This window comes from Triturus cristatus, chromosome 11 (assembly GCF_964204655.1).
Source record: "Triturus cristatus chromosome 11, aTriCri1.1, whole genome shotgun sequence".
Taxonomy (NCBI): Eukaryota; Metazoa; Chordata; class Amphibia; order Caudata; family Salamandridae; genus Triturus; species Triturus cristatus.
The window spans coordinates 513,446,140-513,462,596 of record NC_140594.1 but is presented as its reverse complement, the minus strand read 5'-3'; the positions used below and the strand labels follow the sequence as shown (position 1 = coordinate 513,462,596).

The following is a 16,457-nucleotide window of genomic DNA, read 5'->3' as shown; positions in this document are numbered from 1 at the left end:
GAGGGCAGCTATTATAAGAGAACGCGGTTCAAAATAGTCAGAACTGCCTGGAGTGTTTGGAGCAAAATAAGTAAATTTCTGGGGATCCCCAAGATACATAAATATCATGTTATCTGGCGCTCGTCTATTTTTCCACCTTTATTTTATGATAATTTAGGAAAAACCTGGGAACTGACTGGTATAAATCTAATCGGAGACTTATTCGTGAGATCCGAGCTAAAATCCGTTCAAGAGCTTCAAAGCCAATTTGGGGTGGAAACTAAGACTTTTTTTAAATATCTACAATTTAGGGAGATTATTAAAACCGCAAAGTTTCAATTAACTGGATTCGACGATATACCAATGCTTGATTGGCTTGGGCATAGGCAGCCTCGAATAAAGGATTTATATTTAATTTTGCTGAATGCTAATCAAGATGATATCGTCAGTTCCGAAAGTGCCTGGGCAGGCTTACTAGGGGACCCAGATGTGGATATTTGTAGGTCTCTTTATCTGTCAAAAAAAATATTTCTTGCAGCTAACCTTAAAGCCCAACATTTCAAAACTTTGTTTAGGTTATACTATACCCCGGCTAAACTCTTCAGTTGGGGGAAAAGGGAAACTGATTGTTGCCCCAGATGTGATTACGGCCCGGCAGATATAATACATATGTTTAGTGGATGTAATAAACTTGTTAATGTGAAGGCAAAGATAGAGAATTTTCTTAATCAGGTCACTGGTGGTTCGGCACGACTAACATCGACTCTGATCATTTTAGGGATTGATGATAGTCTAGGTCTAGATTCTTCCCAAATTTATTTTTATTTTATGGCCTTGGCCATTTTTCGTTTAACCATTGCAACTCATTGGAAGGATCCTGAACCACCCTCCTTTCAGGAATGGTTTTCAAGACTTCATCATGTCTTTAATTTAGAGAAGGCACTTTATAAGTGTAAAGGAAATAGAGCCAAAAGAAGAGGTCTTCGGATATGGGGCCCAATTTGGGAAACTGAAGAGATCTAGAGATGTTTTTTTTCTGTATCGCTTAACCGTTATTTTGAAGAGTATAGCCTACTTTGTAATATGCTACTTGCAGTGATTAATTGGTTTTTTTCCATTGTTTGTATGACCGTCTCTTTTTTTTTTTTTTTCCCATATTACAGTGTAACTATGTTTCTCTTGATTTCCCTGTTTAAACCAATAAAAATATATTAAAAAAAAAAAAGAAATCAAAGAAGACCCTCAAGAGGACCCACAGGTCGGGGGCACTTGAATTGCAAGAGGACCTCGAGCAGCTCACCAAAGATGCAGGCCCACGGTGCAAGAGATGCAGTGAGGATAAAGATCTTGGTCACAGGAAATGCTTGAGGTTGAGGCTTCCTGGAGCCCAAAGATCTCTGAGGAAGAGAGCCAACAAGCCTTTGCAATGACAAGTCGACGCAGTGCACAGGGGTTTGGTTCCTGCGGTTCCATCGAGGGATACTGGCCTCAAACTCAGTGAGAAGACAGTGCAGGCCTCTAGGGAGTTGTACAATCACCACCTATGTTGGTGAGCCTCTCAGAGTCCGTGAGCGCCCAGGAGCAGCAGACCAGTTAGCTTGGTTGCGGTGCCGGCAGATGCAGGGAAGTAATTCCTTCACTTCAAGGGAGATTCCTTCAAATGTCTTGGATGCCCACAGGCTTTGAAAGGTGCCTGTATGGAGCACAAGCATGGATGTTGCCTGCACAGACGGACGCTCCCTCCCACTGCTGCTACCTACCTGCCTCCGCTGCCTGACGCCTGTTTGCCGCTCCTCACCACCTACCTGACGCCGCTGCCTGCATCTCACCTCCGCCGCCTCCCAGGTACCGCCTGCTGCTTCCTGGTCGCCACCCACGCCGCTCCCTTCACTTCTCACGCCCGCTGACCACCGCCACTTACCTGGTCACTCCTTGGGCTCCGTCGCTTCCCGCCGATTTTCCCGCCGTTTTCTCGGCGCCGCTGCCCCAGGCGCACACTCCCACTCCCGCCTCCTCCTTCAGTCCCGCCCCCCCCTCCCTGCCCATTGGCCACCCCGCTCCCGCCTCCCGCTGACCCTCCCTCCCGGCTCCTTATTTAAGGGGACCCCGCGGGCTGGTCAGTGCGACCCCCTGTGCCTGCACAGACGGACGCTCCCTCCCACTGCTGCTACCTACCTGCCTCCGCTGCCTGACGCCTGTTTGCCGCTCCTCACCACCTACCTGACGCCGCTGCCTGCATCTCGCCTCCGCCGCCTCCCAGGTACCGCCTGCTGCTTCCTGGTCGCCACCCACGCCGCTACCTTCACTCCTCACGCCCGCTGACCACCGCCACTTACCTGGTCACTCCTTGGGCTCCGTCGCTTCCCGCCGATTTTCCCGCCGTTTTCTCGGCACCGCTGCCCCAGGCGCACACTCCCACTCCCGCCTCCTCCTTCAGTCCCGCCCCCCCCTCCCTGCCCATTGGCCACCCCGCTCCCGCCTCCCGCTGACCCTCCCTCCCGGCTCCTTATTTATGACGCCCCCTCAGCGACCGCGCAGCGGACGCGCGCAGCGGGAGTGCCGATTGTGCGCCGAAGGTGCGCCAAAGGTAAGCCCGTCTGCGCCCGTCCGCGCCTGGACCGCGCCCAGCGCCAGACCCCCTGGTCCCCGCGCCCGCCAGCCCCCCCGCAGGACCTACGACTTCGCTACGCTCATCGCACTCAAAACCGCCCGAGCCCCCGGTTGCTACCGAGCGTCCCCGCGACGCACCCATGGACCCTTCGCATGCCGATCCTGCAACTTCTCTTGCCTCCAAACAAGCACCACGCCCACCAAGACGGACAACAGCAACCACCTCAAGTGCATCCTGCTCAACACCCGCTCCGTCCACAGACACGCCGTGGAACTCTGGAACCTCCTCGACACTGCATCTCCAGACGTCGCCTTCCTCACGGAAACCTGGATGAACGCCTCTTCAGCCCCCGACATCGCCATTGCCATCCCGGACGGCTACAAGATCATCAGGAAGGATCGCGTCAACCAGACCGGAGGAGGCATCGCCATCGTACACAAGAGCACCATTCGCATCTCGACTGACTCCATCGACGTATTCAACGCCGCCGAATACCTGCACTTCCAGATCCACACCGACCCCAAGACTACCCTCAGAGGCACCCTCATCTACAGACCCCCGGGACCACGCGCACAGTTCTGCGAAGACATCGCCGACTTCATCAGCCCTCACGCCCTCCCCTCCGCCGACTACATCCTCCTCGGGGACCTCAACTTCCACCTGGAGAGCAACAATGACCGCAACACCACCGCCCTGCTGGATAACCTCGCCAACCTCGGACTTCAGCAACTGGTCAACACCCCCACCCACTTCGCCGGCCACACGCTCGACCCACTCTTCTCGTCCAGCAAGCACGTCACCTTCAGCCACTCCACCGGACTTCACTGGACCGACCACAGCTGCGTCCATTTCAGCTTCAGAAAGAACACGGTCCACCATCACCCGAAGCAGGCTCCCCACAGAAACTGGAGCAAGATCACCGCCGACCAGCTCGCCACCTCCCTCAGCCAGAGCCCACCTGTCAGGACCACGGACCCTAACACAGCTGCCCTCGACCTCACGCAGTGGCTGACCTCCTGTGCCGACGACCTCGCGCCACTGAAGAACCCCCTCACCAGGCCCAGAAGCAAGAAGGCCCCCTGGTTCACCGACAAACTTAAGGACTCCAAGAAGGCCTGCCGCACCCTCGAGAAGGCCTGGCTCCTCAACAAGACCGCCGACAACAGAACAGCACTGAAACTCGCCACTCGCAGACATCACCAGCTCATCCGCACCACCAAGAAGAAATCTCTGCGGGAACGACTGGACAAGAACGCCCATGACAGCAAGGAGCTCTTCAACATCGTCAAGGAGTTCTCCAACCCCAGCACCGGCAACAACGACATCACTCCCTCACAGGACCTCTGCGACTCCCTCGCCTCGTACTTCTACCGCAAGATCGCCAACATCCACAACAGCTTCGACATTTCACCCCCGCACCCATCGGTCGTACCTTCGCACCCCGCCGCCACCCTCCAGACATGGACCGAGGTGACCCCCGAAGACACGTCACGCATGATGAACACCATCCACTCCGGATCTCCGACCGACCCGTGCCCCCATCATGTTTTCAACAAGGCAGCCTCTACCATCGCACCCCACCTCCGAGACATCATCAACACCTCCTTCAACACAGCAACTTTCCCGGAGAGCTGGAAGCACGCCGAACTCAGCGCTCTGCTGAAGAAACCAACAGCGGACCCGACCGACCTCAAGAACTTCCGCCCCATCTCGCTCCTTCCTTTCCCCGCCAAAGTCATCGAGAAGGTCGTCAACAAGCAACTGGCAGCCTTCCTCGAGACGAACGGATCCCTCGACCCATCACAGTCCGGATTCAGAGCCAACCACAGCACCGAGACCGCCCTCATCGCAGCCACCGACGACATCCGAGCCCTGCTCGACAATGGCGAAACAGCGGCACTCATCCTCCTAGACCTCTCCGCAGCATTTGACACTGTCTGCAACCGCACACTAGTCCAACGCCTCAACGACACCGGCATCCAAGGGAAGGCTCTGGAATGGATCATCTCATACCTCTCCGGCAGAACACAGAGAGTACGCCTCCCTCCGTTCCGCTCCGAGGCCACCGAAGTCATCTGCGGCGTCCCGCAAGGATCGTCGCTCAGCCCCACTCTCTTCAACATCTACATGAAACCCCTCGCTGCCATCGCACGCCAACACAACCTCAACATCATTTCCTACGCCGATGACACCCAGCTAATTCTCTCCCTCACCAGAGACCCCGACACCGCCAAAGCCAGCCTGCACGAAGGGATGACAGACGTCGCTGAATGGATGAACATCAGCCGCCTGAAACTGAACACGGACAAGACAGAAGTCCTCATCCTGGGACCATCACCCTCCGCATGGTACGACTCCTGGTGGCCCCCGGCACTAGGCACCGCACCTGAACCGACGGACCACGCACGCAACTTGGGCGTCATACTGGACTCCTCCCTATCGATGACCAGACAAGTCAACGCCGTCTCCTCAGCTTGCTTCCACAACCTCCGCATGCTCCGAAAGATCTTCCGATGGATCCCAACCGAGACCAGGAAGACGGTCACCCACGCTCTCGTCACCAGCAGACTAGACTACGGAAACACCCTCTACGCCGGTACTACGGCCAAGCTTCAGAAAAGACTTCAGCGTATTCAGAACGCCTCCGCCCGACTCATCCTGGACGTCCCCCGACGCAGCCACATCTCGTGCCACCTGAGAGACCTGCACTGGCTCCCGGTCAACAAGAGGATCACGTTCAGACTCCTCACCCACGCACACAAGTCCCTCCACGACCTAGGCCCAGGGTACCTCAACAGCCGCCTCACCTTCTACACGCCCACCCGCCGGCTACGTTCCGCTAACCTCGCCCTCGCCGTCGTCCCTCGCATCCAGAGAGCCACCGCTGGAGGAAGGTCATTCTCCTACCTGGCAGCTAAGACTTGGAACTCCCTACCCGTCCACCTGCGGATGACCCAGGACCACCTGGCCTTCAGGAAACAGCTCAAGACCTGGCTGTTCGAGCAGTAGCAGACCCCCTTCCCCAAGCGCCTTGAGACCCTTACGGGTGAGTAGTGCGCGATATAAGTTCCATGATTGATTGATTGATTGATGTTGTAGCAGATGAGCAGAACGAAGAGACCAGGAGCAGAAGGAGTCTTCCCATTTGCAGTCTTGGTGCCCAGAGCAAAGCTCACCAGAGTCCAGAGTGCCCAGACGGTCAAAGAAGAAGTGGTTTCTTGATATGAATCTTTTCCCACGATGAATCTAGGGACTCACCCAAAGTTAAGCCCTTAAGTACCCGAAGGAAAGGGTGGGACAATTGAGGGGTCCCTTTCAGACTAGGGGCTGGACAGTGGGGAGGATACACCCAGGTCCTTTGTTCAGTTTCATGCCAGATCGGGAGCCAATGGCTCCCTGAACTGGTTCGAGCTGGAGTATGGAAGGAGGGCACCAAATGTGCCCTTCAAGTAGTCTCAGTGGCACTGGCATGCGCCCCAACCCTGCCCGAATACACTAAACTCTGTCTGGGAGGTGGTCACACCTCCCTGTGACAGGATATGTTTTGTTCTGCCTTCCCCTGCCCGAGCTTGGCTCAGCAGCAGGAGGGCAGAAACATGTCTCTGGTCGGCAGCAGCTCCAGCTCCAGCTTGCTGTCTGATTCTGGAAGATGGGTACTGGGAGCACTGAGGGCCTCCCGGAGGAGCTTTATAGTGCATGGAATCATACCTCCCACACCAAGTGGGGGTATGATTCCAACATGTTTGATACCAAACACAACAGGGTTTGTTCCACTAGTTTAGAGATGGTCATCACGTAATGACGCATGGCCACTCTATATATCATAGTGGCTGATGCACTTACAACCCGAATGAAAGGACTCTGAAGGTTGTGGGGGTTTCCAGGTCATGCAGGGGCACCCTCACACTTAGAATCGAGCAACCTGCCTTCAGGATTGAAAGGCCTGTCATAGGGGTGACTTATAGGTTTTAAGTGCAGTGACCTCAGATATAGGAAAATCTATATCTGTGGTAAGTGGTGCTAGCACCAGCTTACACAGGCTGCAATGACAGGCCTGTAGTCACAGTTTGGGTGGTCTCCCACGGGAGACATAATACATGCTTCAGCTCATGGGGACCCCTGGAGTACCAATGCCCTGGGTACCTCAGTACCATATACTAGGGACTTATAAGGGTACTCCAGTAGCCAATCTGGGATGTACCTAAATACTCACCATAACCAATTTAAGGGAGAAAGCACAGAGACTAGGGTCCTGATTAGCAGGATCCCAGTCAGACTAGTCAGACACAGAATGACACCAGGCAAAAAGTAGGTGTAACCATAAAAGCAGATCATACTTTCCTACAAAAACCGAGAGAGATTTGTTAGGAACAAATAATTTCTAGTTGTTATGTACATGGATCTACATTTTAGAGTAATTTATTGCTTATCTGTGTTCCAGAAAATATGGCAGATTTATTAGCAAGACACTTTCTAATGTATGGGAGAAATCATCATAGCATACGCAACCTACTGTCTTAAACTAGGATTCCTCCCAGTGAGGGACACCAGTTTTAACTTTGTTCTGTACCTACAATAGCTGAAACAGGAAAGCAATCCATCAAGTAATTAGTAAGCCAACTCACTTGTCACAATAACAGAGCGCGTTTGAAAATGTATTGCAACGTTTTATGAACAAATATGCATTTCTGTCTCTTCAGGTGTGTGACAATGAAGAGCAGTGTCAGTGTAAGGAAGGCTGGGAACCACCTGACTGCACACAAGTGTCAAAATGCAACAGAACATCTGCAAAGAGTAAGTACATACAGTATGTTATATTTAAGTTTCAGAATGGATATGTGCATTTGGCCAGTAGATAAGCTCTTCGTGCAAAAGGAATGCATTCAAAAGTACAGGATGCAATTTTTCTTCTATAAATAACCAACTTTGATGTAAAACTCCAAAAACGTTGGTGAGAGGGATACTCTGCACACTAGCATTGGAAAAGCCAAACGGTCTGGCCTTTCACAGACCAACAGTAACTCAAGTAATTATTAAATGTCCGTTTCAAGTCAAAAGAAACAAGACTTCAGCCCTTGAGAGCTTACTGAGATGTTCCTCTCAAGTCAGAAGTAATTGCTTAACAAGTCTTTCACAAAGCTGCCGTAACTCATGTTTTTAATAAATGTCCCTCTTGAGTAAGATACAACTGCTTCAAATGTGCTCCGCAAAGTTGAGGTGGTGTGGTTTCAACATAAGAAAGTACTTTCCAGTTTTGATATTCTAATAAGTTGTGCTTGATTTCAATAGGATAAGTGAATTCTACAATGCTGGTGTATGCTGATGAATCAATATCACAACTCTTTTTTTTTTAAACGTTTTTATTGAAACTTGGACTTGTAATTACAGTGGAACATAAACGCATAATAACAGTTTCCATCATTTTACATGCACAACACAGGCATATCTTACATTTTATACATTGCGACAGTTCTAGTGAACAATTGAGTTTGTTACTCCTCATCATCTGAATACGGGTGTATCATCGGCGGGGTGGAGATATTTCCCCGGAAGGTGTTCCATTTCCCTCACATTCTTTCCCATTTTTTAGGGCATCCTCTGTGGATGTACGTAGCTTTTTCTGCCGCCATGGCCATATCCATGTCCTCACACCAGTTTGCTAGAGCTGGAACGGTGACCGCCCCCAGTATTTGGCGATAATGCGCTTCGCTATTGACATTCCCATGGTTGCCCAGCCTGTGCTGCGTGATTCATGTCTGTTGGCTCCAAAATGTTTAAGAGACAACGTTTAGGCTCGGGTGGGACGGGATTGGCGCTGACCTGCGCAGTAATGTTCATTACTGCCGTCCAGTATGTTATGATCCCGGGGTATTCCCAGATTGTGTGATAAAAGGTGCACGTGCTACCACACTGGCATAAACAGGAGTGGTCTACGATCTTCCCTATCTTGAATAATGTTACTCTGGTAAAATATGTCCTGTGGAGCAACTTAAGCTGCTAAACACAGAGCCTCGATGGTATAGCCACCTCCTTTGGGGACTCTATTGACTCCTGCCAATCCAGTCCGTCAAGCTCGCCTACATCAGTTTGCCATATTTCCCTCAATGACTGCAGAAGATCTGGCTGAATATTGACGATCTTTCTGTATGTGAGTGAAATTGCTTTTCTTTCCATGTATTCTGTAGGGAGTCTGTCGTCTAATGGGGAAGCCTCTGGGAGTGTTGTATCTCACGGAATGACCGTTTCTAGTGCGTGTTTAATCTGTATATAGTGAAACATTTCCGTGGGCACCATCTCATATTGTTCTTGTAAATGGGAAAAAGTTATGTTTTTTTCCTCTTTCCAAAAGTCACCTATTCGTGAGATCCCTATTGTATCCCATTGTTGAAACCCTTTGTTTTTACCCCGTTTGCCTAACTTATCCATGCCCCATAATGGGGTGTGTTATTGTAACTTGCCCCTCCAGCCCAAATATCGTGTCACTGTGTGCCATATCCGAATGGTATGTGCAGTCGGTCCCATTAGGTCTGCTTTTCGCTTTGTGTTATAGAGTACATTATTGATCCCTCCCGTTCCTAAGGTAGGCTAAAGAGCTTCCTATCGGGGCGCTCCCAGAGAGTGATCATGGACACATATCGATCAGCGGAGGTGGAGATATCTAAAGGGGTGCCACAGGGCTCTTGTTTGAGCCCTACCTTATTTAACATCTATGTGGCACCCCTGGCAAGAGTGATGCGCAGCTATGGATTCATCCCAGTATCCTATGCAGATGACACGCAGCTCCTCTTCCCTTTTAAGACAATGTCCGCAGAAATCAAAAACTCCTTTTCTGGGGGCATGAAGGCGGTGGCGAATTGGATGTCTTCTAACTTCCTGCAATGCAATGTCAGTAAGACGGAACTAATGTTGTTTGGAGAAGCCAAACTATTGTGGACCCCTGATTGGTGGCCCCCCGATTTGGGAGTAGCTCCAGAACCCAAACAGGTTGTGAAGAGTTTAGGGATTCGGATGGATCAAGACCTGTCATTTGGACAGCATGTTAACCATACTGCTGGAATTTGTTTCCATACGATTGGCCTGCTACGCAGAGTCTTTCCCTTACTACCGGACTCTTTTAGAAGAACTCTGGTCCAGACATTGGTTCTGAGTCGTATAGACTATTGCAATGGCCTATTGCTTTCTGCCAACGAAAATGTGTTGGCCAAACTTCAGGTCATTCAAAACACCGCGGCTCGTCTTGTCCTTAATGTTCCTCCAAGAACTGCGTCCAAACCCCTTCTGGAGAAACTGCACTGGCTTTCCGTTCGCCAGAGATCTAAGTTCAAGATATGCTGCTTGATCCATAAATGTTTAAATGGCCAAGGGCCTATTTATCTTCAGAACAAATTTGTTCCTTATGTTCCTAGTCGCTCACTTAGGTCCAGTAATTGTCTTCTTTTGGTGACTCCCCGTGCAAAGAAATCTAGACACGGTAGTAAAGCGCTATCTATCGCAGGCCCTACCCTATGGAATAGACTTCCTCTTCATCTGAGACAGTGCAAAGAGCATCTCACTTTCAGGAAATTCTTGAAAACTGTGTTGTTCAGAAACGAGATCTAGCTCCTATTATTCCTCTGTTTCTACCGGCTCCAGAAAGCGCAGAGATACTCCAGCTGGAGTCGATTCTAGCGCTATTTAAACCCACAAATAAATAAATAAATAAATGTCTATCCAATCGGTATGCCGGGTCGGTGCGAGGTTTATGAAGCCAATGATTAATTAATTAATTAATTCATTCATTAAATCTTTATTTCGGCCACCAAGGTAGCCATAAAAGTACAGCAGGTAAAAATAAAACACTGTTAAAAATAAGAAATAGCAACACTGACCTTAGAATAGAAAGATCAATAACATCCTTAAACTAAAACAATTCAAGGAGCGAGGCATCAATTTGACACCAACATAAAACGCCCATGAGACATGCCAATAGTGGTAATCAATACATTTTACCTCCATACAATCTAAAGTTTAGTGAATCTCCTCATGGCAACTATGAAACTATAATGGAAGAATATAATTTCAAACAAGGTTATCAAATATCCTTCTTTTCCTCCACATAGCTGCCAGAAATGAAGACACGTTAAAACTATTACAGTAGATAAGTCTGTTTTCAAAATTCGATAAGCTTCCATACAATGCGTAAAGCCCACATTTTTGCACAGAGGAACAATCCAGCTCCTTCTAAATGTTTGATAAGCAGGGCAAAAAAATAGTATATGCAGTTCATTTTCCGGATCGAAAGCGCATCCAGGACAATTTTTTGGGGAGAGCGGAGACCATTTACTCGTAAAAGCTCTAATAGGTAAGGTACCGTATCTCCACTGCAAATACAATTTCCTCGCTGCAGGTGGGCTGATATCATTTAAGACATGCTCAAAGAAATAAAGATCTTTAACCACTATAAAAGTTTGTGTTAGAGTAGCGGATTGAGAATTCTGTATAGAAGCGGTTAGTTTGGTTTCATAATACAGATTGACCAGATGGTTACGTGAAACACTAGTGCAGGCTGTCACCGGATCGGACCACAACAACGGGAGGCCCATTCTCCCCAATTCCTCTTTCACATACCTCAACCAAGGGTGTTTCCCCACATTAGGGAGCCCTAGGACTTCCAAGAGTTCTTTCCTATAGTCCTGAAGCTCGGGGGTAATCCAAATCCTCCGCCAGAATGTTAAAGGTTTAAGGCCCAATTCCTCGTCTAAAGGTCTTATGCCCAAATCAAGCCTAAGTGGCAGTAAGGGAGTACTAGGCGGGAGGGCCAGCAACTGCCTTAAAAATTTATTTTCTATGACTATGATCTCTGGACGGCAGTGAAAGCCCCAGAGTTTGCCGCCGTAGGTTACTGCCCCCTTGCCTGCAATTTATATATTTCAAGAGGTGGGCTAATTGGTATGACACATGATTTATTTAGGAATCTTAAAATACCCCCCGCTGTTTGGGCTAACTTGAGTTGAGATTTGATTTGGTGTGGGACCCATGTCATAGATTCATTTAAAGTGAGCCCCAAATACTCAAAGGTCTGGACCCTATCTAGACTAACTCTTTCTATACTCGGGTTTGGGCGTGTCACTGCTGGTGGATTAAAAATCATATATTTTGTTTTGAGAGTATTTATTTCTAAGCCCCGTACGAGGCAAAAAGTCTCAAAACCATCCAGCACTCGTTGAATGCCCATCGGGGACTTCGAGAGTAATAACGTGTCATCTGCGAACATAATCGCAGGGACACGAGACCCAGCGAGCTTGGGAGCATCACTATTTATAACCTCATTCAGATGTGTAAATACTCCGTTGACATAGAGACAGAACAGGGTGGGTGCCAAAACACAACCCTGTCTGACTCCCCTGTCAACGGGAAATCTGGATGATAGAGCACCATTTTTCCCACACCTGACCTGTGCATAGTTCCCCTATGCAATCGAATTATCATATCCAATAGGGGGGCAGGAATGCCCAGTTGTAAAAGGACGGACCATAATTTAGTCCGGGGGACCAGGTCAAAGGCCGCACGAAGGTCCACGAAAACAGTATATAATGACCCACCCTGAACTTTAACAGTTTTCCAAAATAACAGGGTCAGTCGAAAAATCTGGTCCGTAGTAGACACATTCTTCCTAAACCCTGCCTGGTAAGGGCTTAGAATGGAAGACTCTACTATCCAGTCCCTAAGGCGATCTAAAATCAGCCTTGCAAAATTTTTTTGGGGCACATCAATGAGGCTGATAGGCCTATAGTTGGCTGGGAGGAGAGGTGGGCCCTTCTTGAAGATAGGGACTATCTCAGCTCGCAGCCAAGTACTTGGTACCGCCATGCCCCTCTGGACTGTATTAAATAAAGCCGTTAGATAAGGGGCCCACACCCTAGGTTCGTGTTTGAAGAGGTCACCTGGAAGTTTATCCAGGCCAGGGGCTTTACCGGCTGGGAGTTTAGTTAGTACAGCAAAAACCTCTTCTTCCATGAACTCGACCTCATATAAGTTGGTAGTAGAGTTGAGCAGTAGTCCCCCCTGCTCGATATCGTTGGTGGAATACTCCCCTCCATAGAAGGTGGAAAAATGATCTTCCCACACATTAGCAGCGATATTAGGTACAATCGCCGGTAAAGGGTCAGTCGACTTCGTATTAACAATTTGCCAAAACTTTCGGGCATCTCTTAATTTTAATGCAGATGTTAAATTAGCCCAGTTGTCATTGTCCCACTCCATCTTAGCATGATATATTAACTGCTTATATTCTAGTCGTTTTTCTCTTATTAGCTCCTTGTTATTATTAAGCTTGACAGCCCTGAGGAGTTCTGTTTGTAGCTTCCTACAGGCGGTGTTATACCATTTGGTCTATTACCTCTCCTTCTATCTTTGGGCGCTATAGGATTAAAGGCCTCAGCCAATATAGCATTTAAATCCAAATTTAGGTCCCCGAATTTTTGGTATATTTCAGTAGTGGGATGCTGCAACATTAAGGCACCTATAGCTTCCAGTAGCGGAAATAACTGCGCATAAAGTTCTGCCACTAACGCTGGATGAGTGACTAATTTTTCCCACCTGACCCTGCGCCTGTTACTGGATAGGAGGCACCTGGCATCTAGGCCATCATTTGAGTTACATAAGCCTTCTGGATTGCCCGGGGATAGAAATTCTAGGATCAACGGATTGTGGTCACTATCACCCCTAATTTCTACCCTAAAATCAATGACCTTGTCCCAAGCACAACTTTCGACAAATATATAATCCAAGCGTGACTCTTGCCCGGGCTTCTTGAAAGTACATTTTGAGGGGATGTCTGATTTTGATCGGCCATTACAGGCCCTGATAGAATACTTTAGAGTTAGGGCCGTAATTTGGACGGCCAAGGGCGCCCAAGACCTAGGTGAAGGGCCCACTGCTCGAGGTATTTTCCAGTATTCATCCTCCTCCAAAATAGCACTATCCTCAAACCCATAAGCGGCTCAAAGTGGCAGTTAAAATCGCCCCTTAACAAAAGAGTAGTGCCCTGAGGTATCATATTTAAAAATACAGAGAGCTCTTCAATGGTTCCAGACTCAGATGTAATACTCACAGGTCTTGAGTATACGTTGACCAAAGCAAGCCTGGAATCATTCGGCCATTCTAGAATCACGCATTGGAGATCCTCTGATGACGTATTCAGAACCCTAGCTTTACAACCCAGGTGGGAACGCACCCAAATTATTAAACCCCCTGACGGTCTACCCTTCCCCCCCCCACCTTGCCGGGACTGAAAATGAAACAAAACCACTTCGATGATGTTCCTTCCTAGCCCAGGTTTCCTGGAAGAGGCAAATATCAGTCCTGTCTATGAACGAGCCCCATTCGGGACACGCTATTTTGTTACCTATTCCTGCTAGATTCCACGACAAAATTGTCAGTGGATCAGCAGTAGGTGTGACTTCCAGATTTGGTGCACCACATCCCTCACCAAACGTTGTAGCCGCCACCAGGGAACCTTCCGCTAAGACCCCACTCAGGCCGTCGGGGAAAGCAGTGCCCAGAGGAACCCGTAAGTGAGCACTCTCAGCATTATCTACTCTCCCCGGCCCCCCCAATCATACGTTTAACTGAACATCCATACAGAGTGGAATTGTTAGTGATGGTATCGCTCACCCTCAAATAACTCCGCAAATTGGGGCTGCCATTTGGTCAGTCCACCTCATCCAAGCAGCTGAACCGATTGTAGTCCAAATATTGAGATGCCCTATTAGAGTAATGTGGGTTGTTCTTATTCCCTCTGGAGTGGCTTATAGAACCCATTTTTGACCAGCCCTCTTCTAATCCCATATCAGAGCAACTAACATCAGGTGGATAGAAAAATGACAAGGGAAGGGTCTGAATTATGGACTCCTCCTTGGAAGATGGCCTCTTAAGAATGTGGGAGACTGTCCCCGGGTCCCTAAAATGAACCATAATGCAGTCACCGCTAATGTTTTTCTTGGTTGATCCCAGCCATGAGACCCTTCTGACCATCAAAATTTCACTAAAAATGTGTGGGGGAAGGGGTCTATACTTATCTAGCCAACTTGCAACTTTATTTTTTAATGAAGCAAATGGCTCTACTCTTGTATTGGTGAGTTCAGGAACTCCTGCTAGAACCACTACAAGGGGAGCTGCTTCCGGGGGTAGGTTTACTATCAGTTTCTTTCTCAATTTATTACCCTCCATATTGTCTTGCTCAGTGTTTACCAAAGGCTTTTCAGCCATTACACCAGGACAGGAAGGAAGGGTGGAATTGGTATTCCTTTGTGGGATAACCTGTACTGAAGAGGAGGGGTTTACCAAAACTAGAGGAGTTGTCAGAGGAGGGGTATTAACTTAATGTGCACCCCTTATATTATCATGCCTCCTCCCTTCGGTTGTTTCCACAGTTTGTAGGTTGTCTACCAGAAGCCCCGTGGCCTTTTCTAAGTTTGCCAACCTAAGATCAATTTGGTCAAGTCTAGCGATCAAAGGGTCCAGCAGAGATTTCAAAATACTTCCCAGGCCTGTGGTCTGATGATCAGCACAAGGCTGGATGTTATTGTCAATATTCAAGGTAGTGGACTGTGCTACAAAAGGACTAAGAACTGGGGAATTTATAGGTTCACTAACTACTGGAGGAATAACCTTAGCTTTTGCCCGGCCTTTGGAATTAATATGGGTTAAGGAGTTAGATAACCTTGCCTTCTTTCCACCCCCTATCTGTGTCCCTCGCTTTCTTTTTGGGACAGCCCCTTCCCTATTGCCTCGTATCTGAAGGGTGTTAACCACAGACCCACTAACAGGCGTCGTAATAGCAATAGGAGGGGACACAGTGCTAGATTCGACAATAGTCAATGTAGAATCGCTTTTCGATCCTAGACAGCGCCCGGATTCAGGCGGAATAATTACAGCCGGATGGTTACTGTTAATTAAGGGATTAGGCGGTGAATTGCACCTATCAGGTGTTCTGGCATGCGCTATGTGACCCAACGAAGATCGTTCTCTATACCCTGAGAGAGCCGTCGTTCTAAAATAGTGATCTCATTTGATATCAAAGAGTTTGCTCTAATCAAGAAACTGTCCAAAGTACCTGCCATCATTGTACTGGACGAGAGTGCTTTACTTCTTGTCTCTATGCCCGCCATAGTCCTTTGTCTACAACAATAATAATATTTCCGAATAATAGTGTCTTGGACAGATACCTCAATTAAACAGGAAACCAAGAGGAATGGCCCGGTCCGGTCTCACACGGTCTGTAACGGGTGAGAACGGGCCCGCCCTTGGCCCAGGCCTCGCCCGGCTCGCGCCCGCGCGCGTCCCACGAAGCGGGGGAAGAGATGGTATAATACCCGTAGGCAGTGGGCGGGGCAAGTCCTCCTGCTGCAAACGGCACCCGCGAAGTGGGGGCCACGAGCAGTATCAAGCAGCAGGCAGGGATGGAGACAGAGGGAAGAGGACACAGCTGTTGTAAAAACCGGGCTGCTGGTCCTCGCAGTCCCGTAAACCTCAGCAATCACCAGGCTAGTCCTTCTGCTGCGAGCGGCAATGATTAATTACTGCCAACTGGGAGGTCCAATAATACGTCTGGACATTGGGGAGTGCGATATCTCAGTTGTAACAGCTCTTGACCAGTTTTGCTGCGGCTATTCTGGCTGGTTTCCCATCCCACAGGAGATTGTTTACTTCTGAGTCTATTGCTTTGAAGTAGGATTTGGGGACACAGAAGGGGGTATTTTGGAGGGCGTATAGGAATCTGGGTAGCACCATCATTTTGAATAGTGCCCCTCTACCCAGTATGGTAAGCGGCATGGATCTCCAATGTTTTGTGTCTCGTCGTAATCTCTGCAAGGGTTCCTGGAGG

At 48.8% G+C, this 16,457-nt stretch overlaps 1 protein-coding gene across 1 annotated transcript in view; it reads left to right on the top strand.

Moving 5' to 3' along the window:
* The window catches only part of LOC146784498 (zinc metalloproteinase-disintegrin-like VLAIP-B), a 2,353,571-nt gene that overhangs the window by 2,272,869 nt on the left and 64,245 nt on the right, over positions 1 to 16,457 (top strand). Inside the window, exon 16 of the mRNA XM_085632965.1 lies at positions 7,291 to 7,384. Coding sequence (XP_085489091.1) covers positions 7,291 to 7,384 — 94 coding nt within the window. The remainder of the gene's footprint in view (positions 1 to 7,290; positions 7,385 to 16,457) is intronic.